This window comes from Heterodontus francisci, chromosome 2, assembly GCF_036365525.1.
Source record: "Heterodontus francisci isolate sHetFra1 chromosome 2, sHetFra1.hap1, whole genome shotgun sequence".
Taxonomy (NCBI): Eukaryota; Metazoa; Chordata; class Chondrichthyes; order Heterodontiformes; family Heterodontidae; genus Heterodontus; species Heterodontus francisci.
Genome location: NC_090372.1, coordinates 122997954 through 123017613, shown reverse-complemented (window position 1 = coordinate 123017613; position 19660 = coordinate 122997954). Strand labels below are relative to the sequence as shown.

At 43.8% G+C, this 19660-nt stretch overlaps 1 protein-coding gene across 4 annotated transcripts in view; it reads right to left on the bottom strand.

The window, feature by feature from the left end:
• The window catches only part of nfx1 (nuclear transcription factor, X-box binding 1), a 102895-nt gene that overhangs the window by 75028 nt on the left and 8207 nt on the right, over positions 1-19660 (bottom strand). For all 4 annotated transcript variants that reach the window (XM_068010051.1, XM_068010061.1, XM_068010070.1 and 1 more), the window contains exon 2: positions 3408-4481. In XM_068010051.1, coding sequence (XP_067866152.1) covers positions 3408-4481 — 1074 coding nt within the window. The remainder of the gene's footprint in view (positions 1-3407; positions 4482-19660) is intronic.

Here is a 19660-nt window from a genome sequence, read left to right as displayed (position 1 = left end):
CCACAGGTGCTGCAGGAAAATTTGTTTGTCGGGGCTGTTACACAGTTGGCTCTCCCCTGGCGCCTCTGTCTTTTTTCCTGCCAACTGCTAAGTCTCTGCAACTCGCCACACTTTAGCCCCGCCTTTATGGCTGCCCGCCAGCTCTGGCAAACGCTGGCAACTGACTCCCACGACTTGTGATCAATGTCACAGGACTTCATGTCGCGTTTGCAGACGTCTTTAAAGCGGAGACATGGACGGCCGGTGTGTCTGATACCAGTGGCGAGCTGGCTGTACAATGTGTCTTTGGGGATCCTGCCATCTTCCATGCAGCTCACATGGCCAAGCTATCTCAGACGCCGCTGACTCAGTAGTGTGTATAAGCTGGGGATGTTGGCCGCCTCGAGGACTTCTGTGTTGGAGATACGGTCCTGCCACCTGATGCCAAGGATTCTCCGGAGGCAGCGAAGATGGAGTGAATTGAGACTTCGCTCTTGGCTGACATACGTTGTCCAGGCCTCGCTGCCATAGAGCAAGGTACTGAGGACACAGGCTTGATACACTCGGACTTTTGTGTTCCGTGTCAGTGCACAAAGTGACCAAGACTAGCCATCTGTGATGGCAACAAACTACACACCACCAGCTGAGCTGTATTACAAGCAGCAGAGCTCCAAAACACCGCTGCAAGTTCAAATAATCAGCCTGCAACTTTTAAACTAAAAGGCTTTTCCTCGCATGAAAACTCAATCTTCTGTAAACCACGAACACTTACCGCACTTGCGACTTTAAACTACCTCCTATCCTTTTCTCTCTATCTTTCTATTCTTGTGTATGTACCTGTGGGTGAACGGGTGTGTGTGAGGTTGCAATCATTTTGGGATGTTTCAAAAATTAGGTTCTCCGTTTTTTTTAACCTGCCATATGTTTTTTTATTTAACCCTAAAGACACTCAGGGATAAAGCATCATTTTAACAAAACACAACTGTGGTCAGTTGGGACGTGAACAGTGGGAACCACCCACACCCCTGTCCATAACACTATATTTAAGCAATCAGCAGGGTTTCTGCTTGTCCAGCATGGAGTACGCAATGACCTGGATTTTGCAGTCAGTGTTGAACCAAAGGGGTTCGCCACGGACCTCAAAGAAAGTTGCCCACAAAGATCTAGTGATTTCTGTGCTGGGAACTTCCCCTTTTCTGACAGCAGTTTAATCTGGCGCCAAGGTAAGGGATGTCTTGGCGTGCAGCAACGCTGATGTTCGCAAGCAGGTGGGCGACCAAACAAACTGACACAGCAAACCAGAAATCTAAAAGCACTTAATATCCTTCACTTTTAGATTTTCAGATAGCAAAATGAATGTATGGCTGTATTAAGGTACAAGCTAAAATAATCAATTTAAAAAAAAATTAAATGTATTTTTAAAAAATTGTGGAAAAATTTTACATTCCACAAATATCGAATTCTTTTTCAGGGCCAGCGAGGATGTTTAGAGTAATTATGAAGTTAAAAAACCAGTTACACCTCATTCAACAGGGTGCAACCTTTTCCAGGGTTTTTACAGCAAGACGGAGTGTTAGAATGGAAGTTCCTGTCAACTCATAATTGCAACGGAAATAGGAGTCTGTGGGAATCTCTACAGTGCACCCTTTGGAGGAGTGTAAACCCACTGACAGCCACTTCTGATTGTCCATGTTATTTTGCACAACAGGCTCCTGAGGTTGCTGTCAATTTCAGTGCAGTAATAAACGCTGACAGTTTTGTCAGCTTTAACACAGCAAGATCCAGGCCATTCTCTTCCCACAGGTACAGATCCCACTTGCCTTTAGTCAAAAGAATTTTGTTGATAGAGCCAAAGCTTTGAGATGCCAAGTTCTATCAGGGCTTTCCAAACATACTACCCTCCAACAGCATATGATTATTAGTTAATTGGGCAGCCTGGTCTAATTGGTTGAACAGTGGGAACATGCGGTTATGTAACCAATCACAGGAGACTGTCGTTCAGCTCATCATGCCTAGCCCTTTGATAGTTATCCAACTAGTTCCAATCCCCGACATCCCTGCAAATTTATTCCCTTCAAACAAATTTCCCCCTAAGCTGTGGGGCCATGCTGCAACCTGAAAGTTGCCTTGCAGGCTGCACACAAGCCATCTGCTTTAAGATACCACACGTGCGTGGCTGCGCATAAAATTTGAAGTTACCGCACATTTAGATGCATCGGCTGTATACTGCAAAACAAAAATTAGAGGGGGCTTGCCTTCAAGCATTTATCCAATTCCCTTTTGAAATTACTGCTGAATCTGCATGTATGACCCCTTCAGCCAATATATATAAAAAAATGCTGCCTCTGGTTCTTTTACCAATCACTTTAAACCTGTGTCCTCTGGTTACCAGCCTCGCTGCCACTGTAAACAGTTTATCCTTATTTACTCTATCAAAACCCATCATAATTTTGAACACGTCTTTTAAATGCCCTCTTAATTGTCTCTGCTCCAAGGAAATTAGCTCCAGCTTCTCCACATAAGTAAAATACCTGATCCCTGCTACCATTCTAATGAATCTCTTCTGCACCCTCCCTCAGCTCTTCACATTCTTTCTAAAGTGTGGTGCCCAGAACTGAATACAACTCCAGCTCAGGCCTAACCAGTGTTTTATACAGCTTTAGCATATCTTCCTTGTTCTTCTACTCTATTCCTCCATTAATAAAACCAAAAATCCCATCTGCTTTTTAAAAAAAAAGTCTTCCCAACTTGCCCTGCCACCTTCAAAGATTTGTATACATACACCCTCAGGTCTTTCTATTCCCGTAACACCTTTAAAATTATGTACTTTAGTTTATATTGTCTTTCTTCAATCTTCCTAACAAAATCAATCACTTCAAACTTCTCTGTTAAATTTCATCTGTTACGTGCCTCCCCATTTCACCAACCCTATGCATATTTGGCATGATGCATAATCAGCAAAATGTCAAACTATGACCTGTAACAAATGGTTGCTAACGCCTTGACACTGGTGACTACTAAGGTTCCTTCAGGATGCTGACATTTCCCAAAATAATGTCGCAAATCCTAAGGGTTTATTGCACCCTCAAATCATAAAGCATCACTTTACCCATTTCTCAAGACCACTTTGATGAAACTGAAAACAAAGTAAGATACATATTATTTTAACTCAACTTCGTGATTGTACAACTTACTTTGTTCTTCATTTCTTGGTGACAGTAGAAGAAATTTCAATGGTATACACTTACACTGTATAATTCTGCTTGGATTTGAGGGAGAATGAGGTGAAAGAAAGGTTTAAAATGTCCCAAAATACCACAACTGATGGAATCCAAGAGCTTTTCACAATATAACCTTCTTACTTCAACAGTTTGTAAAAATGGGGTTTTAAAATAAAAGTTTTAATCAATGACATTTAAGAACCTAACCTGTGTGCGTCTCCTTGCTTTTGTGTACTTCCATCTGTTTTTTCCAAAATGTTTTCCTTCCTGAATCATAGGATTTTTTTTGAAGATCTTGCGGTCGTTTTCTTCTTCTTTCTACGTCACTCACTTTCCACGTTTGTGTTCGGTGGCTCAACCGTTCCCGCAATTTGGGATTCACTCTCTCCTCATTAAGATCTGCCTTGGTATCCATTGCTGAAGCAGTCATGGTGAAACTTGAGCCTGTCCTAACATTGTCTGCATTCAGATTTCTGTACACTTCATTGTCAGAGTACTCTTTGCCCCAGGTGAATTCTCTCTGACTTTTATTTCTAGGAAACTTTCTCTGTGATTCATCACAGTATTTTTCACCATTCTTATCCATTTCAGCAGGCTCACTAAGTGTTTCCGTTTGATTAGCCTCTGGTGGGCTCAAGTTTTCAGTCATTTCATTGGTTTTCGTTCGAAACCTTCTATTGTCTTTTTCAAAGGTCAGCCTCCCTTGGTCAGCCATTACTCTACCAGGTTTATGCACATGCTGGTTAATTTTTTTTGGCTTGGCTCCTCCTCGACTTTCTGGTGCTCGCCAATTTTCTTGTTCTAAATTGCGAATCTTTCTGTGTCCCACCCATTCTTCTCCCACCTCCATTGCGTCTTTATGTATAACATCGTTCACCAAAGCTTTTTCCAATAAACTTGACTGCAAGAAGTTTCCAACAGGTTTATGCTGTGATTCTTCAGCAAGCCACGTTTCTCTAGAACAGGACTTGTCTTCTCTCATCCGGTGACGGCGCTGATTTTGAAAACTATGCATACCTGCTTTACTTTGGTTAGCTCTGTGTCCCTCATTGCCTGTTCTGGGATTAAGGGTAGAGTCTTCCTCATAATGATTCCTTGACTGCTGATAATATTCCCTTTTGTGTGTCAAACCACAGCGATAGCTACGAAATGGATGCTGCCTCGATGATGGTAGATTTGTGTTATTGTTCCTGCTAAAATCCTCTGGCTTCTTGTTTTTCTGGGTTTCCTGCATTTCCCGAGGAATGAAATCTTCAGCATCTGGGTTAAGCTCCAGTCCACCTATTGAACACAGATATATAAAAATTAGGAGTTTCATGTGGGCTACTGGAAAAATATTTGTCTCAGAGCTGCTTGTTTTCCACCATCATTTAATAAAATTCAAACAATACAACTATTTATAATGCTGAAAATGATGAGGGGAAAATCTCAAGGTCAGAAGGTGTCAAAACAAAACTAAGCTCTAGTGGTTTTCAACCACCATCTAAATATTAGTGTTATTTGTTAACAAAATTGAAGCCCGTGCGATGAAAGGAACAGTAGCAGTGTGGATACAAAATTGGCTAAGGGGCAGAAAGCAAACAGCAGTCATTTTCCAGACTGTAGGGAAATGTACACTGGTGTCCTCCTGCAGTCAGTATTAGGACCACTGCTCTTTTTGATATATATTAATGTGCAGTATTTAGCTTGAGGAGTAAGCTATAGTTAGAGTCATACATAGAGTTATACAGCACAGAAACAGGCCCTTCGGCCCATCGTGTCCATGCCAGCCTTCAAGCACCTATCCATTCTAATCCCATTTTCCAGCACTTGGCCCGTAGCCTTGTATGCTATGGTGTTTCAAGTGCTCACCTAAATACTTCTTAAATGTTGGGAGGATTCCTGCCTTGACCAACTCTTCAGGCAGTGTGTTCCAGATTCCAACCACCCTCTGGGTGAAAAAACATTTCCTCAAATCCCCTCTAAACCTCCTGCCCTTATCTTAAATCTATGTCCCCTGGTTATTAATACCTCCACTAAGGGAAAAAGTTTTTTCCTATCTACCCTATCTATGCCCCTCATAACTTTGTCTACCTCAATCAGGTCCCCATCAGCCTTCTCTACTCGAAGGAAAACAATCCTAGCCTATCTAGTCTCTTAATAGCTGAAATGCTCCAGCCCAAGCAACATCCTGGTGAAACTCCTTTGCACCCTCTCCAATACAATCACATCCTTCCTATAGTGTGGTGCCCAGAACTGTACTCAGTACACCCGCTGTGACCTAATTAGCATTTTATACAGCTCCATCATTACCTCCCTGCTCTTATATTCAATGCCTTGGCTAATAAAGGCAAGTATCCCATATGCCTTCCTAACCACCTTATCTACCTGTGCTGCTGCCTTCAGTGATCTATGGACAAGTACACCAAGGTCCTTCTGACCTTCTGTACTTCCTAGGGTCCTACCATCCAGTGTATATTCCCTTGCCTTGTTAGTCCTCCCAAAATGCATCACCTCACACTTCGCAGGATTAAATTCCATTTGCCACTGCTCTGCCCATCTTACCAGCCCATTTATATCGTCCTGTAATCTAAGGCTTTCCTCCTCACTATTTACAACACCACCAATTTTCCTGTTATCTGCGAACCGACTGATCATGCCTCCTACATTCACGTCTATTAATTAATGTACACTGCAAACAGCAAGGGTCCCAGCACCGATCCCAAGCTTCCACTCGTAAAAACAACCCACGACCATCACCCTCTGCCTCCTGCTACTAAGCCAATTTTGGATCCAATTTGCCAAATTGCCCTGGGCTTTTACCACCTTAACCAATCTCCCATGTGGAACCTTATCAAAAGCCTTACTGAAGTCCACGTAGACTACATCAACTGCTTTCCCCTCATCTACACATCTCGTCACCTCCTCGAAAAATTCAATCAACTTTGTTAAACATGATCTCCCCCTGATAAAGCCATGCTGACTATCCTTGATTAATCCCTGCTTCTCCAAGTGGAGATTAATCCTGTCCCTCAGAATTTTTTCCAATAGTTTTCCTACCACTGATGTTAGACTCACTGGCCTGTAATTACCTGGTTTATCCCTATTACCCTTCTTGAATAATGGTACCACGCTCGGTGTCCTCCAATCCTCTAATACCTCGCCTGTGATCACAGAGGATTTGGAAATTTGTGTCAGAGACCCTGCAATCTCCTCCCTTGCCTCACATAGCACCCTGGGATGCATCTCATCTGGGCCTGGGGATTTATCCACTTTCAAGCCCACTAAAACCGCTAATATCTCCCCTCTTTCAATGCTAATTTGTTCAAGTATATCACAAACCCCCTCTCTGATCTCTATACCTACATCGTCCTTCTCCATAGTGAACACAGATGAAAATTAATCGTTTAAAACCTCACCTACGTCCTCCGGCTCCACACACATTGCTACTTTGGTCCCTAATGGCCATACTCTTTCCCTGGTTATCCTCTTGCCCTTAATATACTTACAAAATACCTTGGGATTTTCCTTTACCTTGCCCTCCAGTTTTTTTTTTCATGTCCCCTCTTCGCTCTCCTAATTACTTTTTTTTTTAAGTACCCCCCCACACTTTCTATACACCTCTAGAGCCTCTGCCATTTTCAGCACTCTGAATCTGCCATAAGCCTCCTTTGTTTTCCTTATCCAATCCTCTATATCCCTTGACATCCAGGGTTTCCTGGACTTGTTGGTTCTACCCTTCACCTTTACAGGAACAGGTTGGCCCTGGCCTCTCACTATTTCCTCTTTGAATGACTCCCACTGGTCTGATGTAGACTTTCCTACAAGTAGCTACTCCCAGTCCACTTTGGCCAGATCCTGTTTTATCATATTGAAATTGGCCTTCCTCCAATTCCGTACTTTTATTTCCGGTCCCTCTTTGTCCTTTTCCTTAACAACCTTAAATCTTAGAGTTATGGTCAATATCCCCAAAATGCTCCCCCACTGACACTTCTACCACTTGTCCGGCTTCATTCCCCAAGATTAGGTCCAGTACCACCCCTTCTCTTGTCGGACTTTCTACGTGCTGGCTCAAAAAGCTCTCCTGGATGCACTTTAAGAATTATGCCCCCTTTAAGCCTTTTGCACTAAGACTATTCCAGTTAATATTGGGGAAGTTGAAATCCCCTACTATTATTACCCTATTATTTTTACACCTCACTGAGATTTGTCTGCATATCTGCTCCTCTATCTCTCCCTGACTGTTTGGAGGCCTGTAGTACACTCTGAGCAAAGTAAATGCCCCCTTTTTGTTTTTAAGTTCTACTCATACGGCCTCATTTGAGGAACCTTCTAAGATATCATCCCTCCTTATTGCAGTAACTGACTCCTTGATCAATAGTGCAATGCCACCTCCTCTTTTACACCTGCCACCCCCCCCCCCTTCGTCTGAAGATTCTACACTCTGGAATATTGAGCAGCCAGTCCTGCCCTTCCCTCAACCATGTATTGCCAGGATACATCAGCATAAACATATCTGAGGATAATTACTGCCTATAAACTTTTAAGTGGTTTCCAAGACGGTAATTTTTTTTTTTAAATCAACATTTTCCACCAATTCCTCTCTTCCTTGCAGAGCAATGGCTGAACAGGGGCAGTCTACCCTGTGGCACATCACCTAACCATTAACAGTTAATTGTCATTATAATCAGAGGAACAGATAACTTTGAACCTATGGGGCTGGATTTTCGTTCCAGTATCAGGAACCCAATGCCCAGAACATTTCCAGATCCTGGCCCCACGCTGCATCTGGCGCAACGCTATTTTCAACTGTAAAGAGCCTCAGTGGCCTGGGGGAAGAGTATGGGGCCCAATTAGAGGCACTAGAAGCTTCCTGGAGGTAGGAGATACTACAGGCACAATGTAGACATGTCCCCACAAAGATAAAGGGTGGTACTGCCAAATCTAGAGCCCCATGGTTATCTAGAAGCTTACAGGGTAAGTTGAAGCAGAAAAAGCTTATGACCATCAGAAAAATCTTAATACTTTAGAAAGCCTGGAGTAGTATAGAAAGTGCGGGAGTGAGGTAAAAAAAGGAAATTAGAAAAGCAGAGAGAGAACATGAAAAATTATTGGCAGGTATCAAGGAAAACCCGAAGATGTTTTATCAGTACATTAAGTGCAAGAGAAGAACTGAGGAAAAGGGTGGGGCCTATCACAGATGTACAAGGGAACTTATGCATCGATGCAGAAGATGTAGACAGGGTTCTTAAAGAGTTTTTTGACTCTGTCTTCATAAAGAAGAGGGTTGATGTAGACATTGTAGATGAGCAAGGTGTAAATGGGAGGGAGGAACTTGTAACAATCTCTATCACAAGGGAAAAGGTGCTGGACAAACTGATGGGACTAAAGGCAGACAAGTCGCCAGGACCTGATGGCCTGCATCCAAGGGTTTTAAAAGAAGTGGCTGCAGAGATAGTGGAGGCATTGGTTACAGTATTCCAAAACTCACTGGATTCCGAAAGGGTGCCGGCGGATTGGAAAACTGCTAATGTGACACCCCTATTCAAGAAAGGAGGGAAACAGAAAGCAGGAAACTAGTTAGCTTAATATCAGTCATTGGGAAAATGCTAGAGTCCACAAGGATCGGTCCTAGGGCCTCAACTATTTACTATCTAAATTAATGACTTAGAGGAAGGGACAGAGTGTAGTGTATCCAAATTTGCCGACAATACAAAAAGAGGTGGGAAGGCATGTTGTGATGAAGACACGAAGAATCTGCAAAGGGATATAGATAGGTTAAGTGAGTGGGCAAAAACCTGGCAGATGGTGTTCAATGTGGGAAAGTGTGAGGTAATCCACTTTGGTAGGTAGAATAAAAAGGCAGATTATTTATATGGAGAAAGACTACAAAATACTGCAGTACAGAGGGATCTGGGTGTTCTTGTGCATGAAACATGCAGGTGCAGCAAGTAATTCGGAAGGCAAATGGAATTTTGGCCTTTTTTGCTAGGGGGTTAGAGTTTAGAAATAGGGAAGTCTTGTTACAACTGTACAGGGTGTTGGTGAGGCCACACCTGGAGTACTGCGTACTTGAGGCCTGCTACCCGACCCGAACACGCGTTGGGCCCATCTCCCAGGGCTGGCTTTCGGGCTCGCGTCGGGTTGGGCTGAGTCCAGATCGAGGCCCGTCAGATAGGGCAGGACACACACGGTAAGTGCTCTGCTGGTAAGTATTAAAAATAAAACTTACTTGAGCTGGGAGTCCAGGATGAAACTGAGTCTGCGCAGTGAGTGAGTGATGAACTATGACATCATTGCTCAAGCGCTGCAGTTCGGTGGAGCTTCCCAGTTGGAAGGTAAGTAAAGGGATGTCGGGTCGGGTTGAGTAGTGGCGGGTTCGGGTTGGGTCGGGCTCGGGGCAAAATCGGAGGGACTCGGACTCACTGTGGTTTAGTTGGGTTCGGGTCGGGTTCTTTTTCCCAACCTAAAGCAGGCCTCTACTGCATACAGTTTTGGTCCCCGTATTTAAAGAAGGATATACAAGCATTGGAGGCAGTTCAGAAAAGGTTCACTAGGCTAATTCCTGGGATGAAGGGGCTGTCCTCTCAAGAACGGTTAAACAGGTTAGACCTGTATTCACTGGAGTTTAGAAGAATGAGAGGTGATCTTATAGAAACATAAGATTTTAAGGGGCTTGACAGGGTAGATGTAGGGAAGATGCTTCCACTGGTGGGGGATTCTCAAACTAGGGGACATAGTTACAGAATAAGGGGGCACACATTTAAAACTGAGATGCGAAGGAATTTCTTCTCTCTGAGGGTGGTGAATCTCTGGAATTCTCTGCCTCAGAGTTGTGGAGGCTAGGTCACTAAATGTATTAAAGGAGGAGATAGATAGATTTTTGAAATCTCGGGGAATCGAGTGTTAGGCGGAGCAGGCCTGAAAGAGGAGTTGAGGCTTGGGACAGATCAGTCATGATCTTATTGAATGGCGGGGCAGGCTTGAGGGGCTGAATGGCCTATTCCTGCCCCTATTTCTTATGTTCTTATTGTAGTTAAAGAGGAGTGTGAAATATTATATACGACAAACATAATGAGAGGAAATACGAGAGGGTCTGACACCCTTGAAAGTGGATAAATCGCCAGGGCTGGACAGATTGCATCCCAGGTTGTTAAAGGAAGCCAGAGAGGAAATAGCGGATGCATTGAGGATCAACTTCAAATCCTCACTAGATACAGGAGAGGTACCAGACAATTGGAGGTCTGCGAACGGTGTACCATTGTTTAAAAAGGGTGCGAGGGACAGGCCAAATAATTATAGGCCGGTCAATCTGTCCTCAGTGGTGGGTAAATTGTTAGAATCAATTCTGAGGGACAGGATAAACTGCCACTTAGAAAGGCACCGATTAATCAGGAATAGTCAGCATGGATTTGTTAAGGGAAGGTCATGCCTTACTAACTTGATTGAATTTTTGAGGAAATAACAAGGAGGATTGATGAGGGTAGTGCAGTGGATGTGGTCTACATGGACTTTAGTAAGGCATTTGACAAGGTCCCACATGGCAGACTAGTCACCAAAATGAAAGCTCATGGGATACGGGGGAATGTGGCAGGTTGGATCCAGAATTGGGTCAGGGACAGGAAAGAAAGAGTGGTAGTCAATGGATGTTTTTGTGAATAAAAAGCTTTTTCCAGTGGCCTTCCACAGACCTCAGTGTTGGGTCCTTTGCTGTTTGTGGTATATATTAATGATTTGGACTTAAATGTGGGAGGCATGATTGGGAAATTTGCTGATGAAACAAAAATTGGCCGTGTCGTCGATAGTGAAGATAGCCATTGACTCCAGAAAGCTATCAATGGTTTGGTTGAGTGGGCGGAAAAGTGGCAAATGGAATTCAATCCAGATAAGTGTGAGGTAATGCATTTGGGGAGGGCAAACAAAGCGAGGGAATACACAATAAATGGGAGGCTATTGAGAGGGGTAGAAACAATGAGACACCTTGGAGTGCAGGTCCACAGGTCCCTGAAGGTGGCAGGACAGGTGGATAGAGTGAAGGCGGCAGGCATATGGAATGCTTTCCTTTATTGGCCAAGGTGTAGAATTCAAAAGCAGGGATGTAATGCTGAAACTGTACAAAACCCTGGTTAGGCCACAGTTGGGAAGTAATGTGTACGGTTCTGGTCACCACATTACAGAAATGACATCATTGCTCTGCAGAGAGTACAGAGGAGATTTACAAGAATGTTGCCAGGGTTCGAAAGTTGTAGCTATGAGGAAAGATTAGATACACAAGGGTTGTTTTCCCTAGAACAGAGAAGGCTGAGGGGTGACTTAATAGAGGTGTACAAAATTATGAGGGGCCGAGAGGAAGAACCAGTTTTCCCTTCTGCAGGGGTCAATTAACAGGGAGCATAGATTTAAGGTAATTGGGAGAAGGATTAGAGACGGACATGAGCACAACCTTTTTTACCCAGAGGGTGCTAAGTGTCTGGAATTCACTGCCAGGAACAGTGGTGGAGGCAGAAACCCTCAATTCTTTTTAAAAGGTATCTGGACATGCACCTGAAGTGCTGTAACTGGCAAGGACATGCACCAGGTGCTGAAAAGTAGAATTAGATTGGGCGCCTAGTTTCTACGGCCGGCACGGACATGACGGGCTGAATGGCCATATATCTCAATGTGTTAGATTAGATCTAAGTTACGGACTTTGTGTTTAGAATCATGTTGTTAAAAGTGAAATGTATATTTGTATACTCTAGTCGGGAGATGGTGGGAGAAGGTGTTTACTGTAACAAAAGAAGTAGCGCTATGAGACCAGATGCCCATTCTGCATTTCAATTAAGACAGACTCAGTCATAATAACGGATAGACTTGTAGGCCTCATGAAGGATGATAATGCAAATAAAGATATTCAGAGACCATTCAAGTACTAGAATATTGATGCAGACAGCAAACATTCCCCATTGTGTGACAATGACTTGGGGCCATCAAGCTGTCTGCAGAGACAATGTACATAGGGTAGGGTCATATCTGCTGTAATCTGATTACTATAAAATAGTCAAGAAGGGACAATGTACAGAAGGTGGTCATAACTGACCAAAGTGTTAAGGTGGACTATAACCCAATATGGAAGCAAGGAACCCTTAGAGGCAGCCATAACTGACAGGTGCTGGGACAACACGGGGCGCACTGTTTCAAGAAGAAACCAACCTACAGTCAACACAACATGTAAAGAAAGATGACGCCACAGCAGCTCGGAAGGCAAGGACCGAGGACACCCTATATCCTGCTGTTGGTTAAGTATTACTTGTATATTCATGCTGTTGTTAATAAACTCTCTATCTTGATTAAGAAGCCAGAGTTTGTATCTTCTGGGTCAAAAGCTAGTTAACATCCCACCTAAACACACAAAAATCTTACAGTTCAATGACCTCTTGGGGCCTGGCACAGCGAGTGGCCAGCAGCATCCAGATGACTGGTCACCAACTAGAGCACCAGTATGCATAGGGGCTAACCTCTCAAAGTCCATAGTTCTCCATAACATTGTCAGTTCAAGTGTCCAGTCACAATACCAACACAACAGCTATCCTCACATTTGGGGCACCATTCAGATGGGGACATCAATGAGGGGCATATCAGCCCACATGTATGCCATGCTGGAAGAGATGAGGGGGCAATCTACTCATGAATCATTCTCCTCTTATCCTGCAGAAGAAAGCCCACAACGCTCGTGAGATGGGCAGAACAGGCGGTGATGTGGCCCAAGTACACACTTTGGCCCCAATGGAGAAGACGGTGCTGGAGATCGCCAGGGTACCTTCGAGGCGGTCAGTGGGAGATGGCGAGATGGGAGGCAGAGAGCAGCATGGTCATTTGATTGCTCTATCTTGAGGTAAAGAGCATGGAGAAGACTCCTGCCCAATGCATGCTATGGATCTTTGACTGCTGTCATCGGAGGGGATGGTTGTGCTGGGGCACATGTCAAGTAGAACGTGTTCTCACTTCCACTTTCTTGTGTTTCCCACCAGGCCATATGCAGGGAAGAAGCTGAGTAAACCAATCCAATCACCCGATGGAACCAGCACTTTCACATCCTACCTCAGGACCTTCCACCAGCGCAGACATGCTCACCTTGGTTGGTCCCCAGATTAGCCTAGAAAGCAGAGCACTAGGTGAACCTTACATTGCGTGTGAACAGCAGGAGAGGGGGTTAAGGCAGATTTAGCTGTGGGCAGTCCCCCTTGGAGAACAGACACAGCGATGCTTTGCTGGGAAAAGATACTGGGTCTCAGGCATCACAAACAAGGAGGGTCTTCGAGAAGCACAGTTCCCATAAGTTCCCATTGGTCGAACATCCCTGAGGCCTTGAGGAGTCATTGGCATGCAATGGAAGAGTCCATGCAGTGCATGTGTTCGGTCATGACCCAGGAATTCGATCACATGAACTCCTCCACATAGAGATTGGGCAACTTCGTGGAGAACCACATGCAGCACCACTGAGTGAGTGCAGGAGCAGTGTGCTGATATTATCATGGTCCTATAGTTTTTTTTTTCAGGAATATGCGGTTTGCCTTTAAGGCTTGCAAAGGATCAGTATCGCTTTAAGAACCAGCAAGCCTCAGAAATTATCGGAAGGTGCATTTTCATTGCCTTAGAAACAACCATTTGGAGACTGTGATTCAAAGGATGCATTCTCGTTACCACAGATACAGCCACTGGGAGCAAGCATCAAGCGATACATTTGTTCCAATTCAATTTTGTACTGGCTTTTTAGTTGAATACACTTTGTTCTAACAGAACACAGACGCAGAGGAGACAGACAGCTGTGGTCTTTAGCACCTGAAAAAAGAGCTCTCAACCATTTAAACTGAAGGAATAGGATTTTAGTCTGTTTAATTATCTCTCCAAGTTCTAAAAAAAAAGTAAAGCCAAAACAGAGATCTCTGGTAGTTTGAACTGAAGGAAGGGAAGTTAGATTGTGACAATCTTTTATCCCTCAAAAACTCTAAAGTCAGATTGATTCTATTGAAAGTGTTTGCAAGTCGTTAATTGTTGAAATTCGCTGGAGAAGGAAAGCATCACCTGGAGTTAGACTACGGACTGTTCTACTGTGGAAGAAACTTTTTCCCCATCGGACATCTGTGAGGACTTCAAGCAACATTGGACTGTAAACTTGCAAGGACTCTAATTGTTTTCTATTTTAAATGTTGTTTATATCTTCATAGTGTTTAAGAATTTAGTTCTTCTAATTAAAGAGTTAATTTGTTGATTTAAAGACAGCTGATTTGGTTAGCCTCATTCGGGGCTTATTAGATGGTACAATTTGGCTGGGTCTTTCTTTAATTTGGAAAGTTTTAAATGATGTTAGGTGATCGGTGGAGCGATGGGATTGAATTAACAGCGTGTTTCTCCCACCACAATCGTATATTTTGATTAGGGGCTTTGACTGGAGCGGTCGGTTGTAATAATATGCACACAGAGAGACTCTCCGAGGCACAGACCGCTCAGTGTTGCTGATAGCACACAGATGCTGAGCGCATGCCAGCTGCGTCCCAGTCGGTGGCCTCATCTAGCATCCAAGGGCTCCAGGAATGGGCTGAGATGGTTGAAGCAACAGATGAAGGAGTCACCCCTCAGGGAGCACCAGAGTCACCCTTTGGCCCCTCACCCCCTCTGACTCAGGAACAATCTGTGTGCCAAGCCCCTGTGACAGAGTCAGCCTTTGGAGGAGCCCCCACGGGCATCTCAGCCAGAGGCAGAAACTAGAAAACAGGCTACCTCCACATCATCCTCTGCTACAGGGGAAGCACCCTGTAGAAATGTTTGAAAGGGGACATGCTGTTGATTTCACTGAATAGGTCACCAAGGTGCTCTTCTGCATATTTGTATGCTCTTTTGTTTTCATCACAATATCACTTGCATATGTTAACAATCTGTTGTGTGTGTCATTGATGTTTCATGTCAGAAGGGGGATTAGGACTCTTGAAATATTATATTCCCATGCCTTGTATTGTTGGAGAATACTGACGGAGAAACACATCTTCCACGGAAGGCTGGCAATGGGACCTTGTAAATACGAGTCATAGCGTTACGATAGCGTGCTATGCGGAGTTTTGGGGTCAACAAGGGCTCGGGGGCAAGCAGATGAAAGCTACTGAATCAGCATGGCCCTTGCAGCCATGCCAGTCTGCAGTTCACAGCGAGGACTGGAGCTGCATTGCCAGGCATCTTACGCTGTCTGGTCGCCAGCCACCTCTTGAGCGAGCCCTTCCTTCTCCTTTGAGGTGGAGTGGCGTTCCAGCTCCTTCTCTTCATACATCTCCAGTACTTTTTGTATTGTCATGTTCTGCAGGGTACAGCAGACAATGACACGGGACACTCCAGCTGGCTTATATTGGAGGGCACCACCTGATCGGTCAAGCCAACAGAAGCGCATCTTTAAGATACCAATGGTCTGTTCAATGCAGGTCCTAGTTAGGAGAGGACTCTAGTTGTCGCACCTTTCTCCATTCGTATCTGGGTTGGAAGGGTATCAGGAGCCATCTCTTCAGGAGATAACCCTTATTTCCCAGCAGCCACGTAGAGTCTGGATGTGGGCCTGAAGAGGTACAGCACCTGGGACTATCACGGAATAAAGGAGTCACGACAGCTGCCTGGCAACAAGGCTCAGACCTGCAAGACTCGCTTCCTGTGGTCAAGGACCAGCTGGACCAGTGAGCAGTATCCCTTTCCTATTCAGGAATCTGACTGGTTGTCTGTCAGTGTCTGGATGGCTACATGGGTACAATCGATAATGCCCTGGACCAGAGGGAATCCATCAATGGCAGAAAAACCCAAAGCCCTCTGTGCCTGTGTTGGCCCATCTGTGTTAAAATGGATGCAGTCCCTTGCCCTCCTGAATATGGCATCTGTGATCTGCCTGATCAGCTTCTGACTCCTGGATGCCACCTAGGGCTGCAGCTGAACGACAAAAGATCTGAATTCCAAAGGTGATGCAAGAGTGACTGACCATGACATCAAGGAAGCATTTGACCGAGTGGGGTATCAAGGAGCCCTAGCAAAACGGAAGTTAATGGAATCGGGGGAAAACGCTCCACCTGCTGGAGACATACCTAGCACAAGCAAGATGCTTATGGTTGTTGGAGTTCATCTCAGCCCCAGGATTTCCTCAGTAGTGTGCTAGGCCCAACCATCTTCAGCAGCTTCATTCATGACCTTCCCTCCATCATAAAGGTCAGAAGTGGGGTTGTTCACTGACGACTGCAGTGTTCAGTTCCATTTGCAACCCCCTAGAAAATAAAGCAGTCTGTGCCTGCTGTCATGATCCCCATGGAGACCACCAACAAATCAAAACAATCAAATCCACCAACTAACCCCAATTTAGGCAGCAAAATCAACACAGACAAGATTTCACTTTTATAGATTTTACTTCAACACTCAAGCTACAACCAATGCAAATTAAACATAAACCAAAAGTTAAATCACGATCAATGTATGTATACCTTAAAGGTTATACATTAACTATCAGATGCAACAAGGATGTATCTCAAGTTCGTTGGCCGTCCTAACAGCAGGATGACATGGAACTGTCAAAGTCCATGAATTTTTCGAGTAGATCTCCAGATTCCCATCTCCCGAGTTGCAAACACTCATTTCCACTCAATGGCAGTTTTTCTGCAATCCGAATCCACCGATATAGTCTCCACCAAAACTATGCACCCTTCCAGATCTTCTGCGGTTTTTCTCACAACAGTCCTGGTGGTGTACCTTCACTGGTCCTGCTTTATGTAACTCTAAAGGCAGCAAAAACAATGGTAGCGATTTGTATTTTCCAAGGGTCCACTTCCAGAAAACAGATTCCAATTCAACGAGCGTGTTTTTAAAAAAAACAGCTCCCAGCTTGTTTCAGTTCAGCAGCTCTGAGAAACTTACAACCCCCAGCTTTGCAGCTGGCTTCCACCCTCCAGTGCTTTCTTGTGAAAACTACAACCCAAACTCCAATCACATGTCTCTGGCAAAAAGTACTGTTTTGTTAACCTGGTTTTGACCTCCCAGAACACTGAAGCATTTCATTTCATTTTCAAATCAGGTCTGTCTCAAAAAAACACGCTTTGAATCTAAAGTCACAACACCCAACAGGTCAGCTGCACAGAACGCCATCCATACCATAGTCAGGTTTTCTGTCAAAGAGTTCATAATACCATAAACATTTTTAACAAATTGCTCATTGTATACTGTACAGGTAACATTTTCCTATGTTATAATTTTGTAAAATATGATATTTAATTGCAAGACTTAACTAATAACAAAATTATTCGGATTTAGACACGGTAAAATTTTCATATTTTAGAGCTTTCCTTTACTCTTAAACCTTCTCTTTAAACTCTGGACACAGAATCAGCAATTACATTGCTTTTCCCTGCAATATGTACAATTTTCAGTGTAATGGCTGTAACATTAAGCTCCAGCTAAACAACTTGAAGTTCTTTGTTATGAACTGTTCCAGAAACATGAGTAGGTTATGATCTGTATAAGCCAATATTTCCTCCTGACTATTGATTACATATGTTTCAAATTGTTGTAAAGCTCATACAAGTAACTTAAAGTTTCTTTCTCGATGGTCAAGTACTTTGTTTTATGTTTATTGAGCTTCCTAGAAAAGTAGCCATACCAGCATCATCAGCATGGAGCAACACCACTCCTACCCCATGTCACTGATGTCAACGGCCACTTTGACTGTTGTATTAAAATCTGGGGCTGAAAGAACAGGTGCTTTTATTAAAATGGCCTTTAACTTCTCAAATGCAGTTTGGCATGACTCTGACCATTCAAACGTCATGTTCTTCTCTAACAGAATAGTCAAAAGGGTGACTACCGTGCTGAAATTAGGGACAAATTTCCTGTAGAACCGACACATATCCAGAAACTGTAATACTTCTTCCTTTGTCTTGGGTACAGGAAAATCTATTATCACTTGAACCTTGGCCTCTCGTGGTAATACTTGACCTTGACCCACGATATGTCCTAAATAAGTGACCTTGGCCTTGGCAAACTCGCTCTTTGCCAGATTTATGACAAGGTTAGCTTTGGCCAGCCCGTCAAAACGAGCTCTCAAATGTCAGACTTGATCAGTCCACGTGTCTCTGTACAACAAAAGGTCATTGATGTACACGATACAATTATTCAAATTGGCAATTACCTGATTGGTCAATCTTTGAAATGTGGCTAGTGCAGCTTTCATACTAAATGGCATGACTTTACGCTGGAACAGATCATCTGGTGTCACAAAAGCAGATATTTCTTTGACTTGGTCAGATAAGGGGAAATGCCAGTATCCTTTAAGTAAATCAATGTTACTAACAAAGGTCAAAGTCCCCATCCCATCAATACAATCCTTAAGCCTTGGGATCGGATAGAAGCCAGTCTTAGTTACCGCATTAACCTTTCAGTAATCTAAGCAGATCCTTTGCGAACCGTCTGCTTTTTGGTACTAAAACAGGAGAACTCCAACTACTTTGAAGGAGTTCAATTATATCATTATGTAACATGTACTGAATTTCCTTCCTGACTTTGGCCAATTTACTGGGATCTGTAGGAGTTTTGTTTAATTGGTTTAGCACCCCCTACCTCAACTTCATGAGTCGCCAGAGAAGTACAACCTGGCTTTTCTGCACATACTGGCTTATACTCCCTCAATAGGTCAGTTATGCCTTTCCTCTGGTGCTCAGGTAGATGTTAAAGCACCTCATCCAGACCCTCTAACACCTTGGTGTTCGCCAGCTTCACCACAGAAGTTTCAATCTGGGACCAGTCTCAGATTCATCAGGTGCACCAATAACACCAAATAACACCATGTGCTATGCCTACTAGCTGACTATGCTCATTGTCATCATACCCCTTCAGCATATTCACTTGACACATTTGACTTTTCCCTCTCTCTGGGGTATTAACCAAATAATTCACCCACTGAGTTTTCTTTTGATACAGTATGGTCCAGTAAACCTCGCTTTCAACTGTTCACCAAGCAAAGGCAACAAAACTAGCACTTTATCCCGATGTTGAAAACTACGTGCCTTAGTTGTTCTATCCGCTTCGGCTTTCATCACCTGCTGAGAGAACTTGCGACATTCTCTGGCCATCTCAAAAGCTTGAGTGTCTTCCATGGAATTCTGACAGTCTGAGAGGGTAGTTTCCTCATCATGTGCCAAAAATCTCTCCTTAGTGAGTTCAAGGGGATCCCTATCCTCAGACCAACTCGAATGGACTAAAACCAGTAGACTCATTTGGCATGTCCCTGGTTGCTAATAACAAAAATTATATCCCTTTACCCCTATCATGGGAACGCTCAAAACAACAGGCCTTAATCATGGTCTTTAGGGTTTGGTGATACCTCTCCAAAGCATCTTGGGACTGCAAGTGATCAGTAGACGATTTGAGCTGCTTCACTCCCAACCTACATGACCTCCTGAATATATAAGACATGAAATTTGACCCTTGGT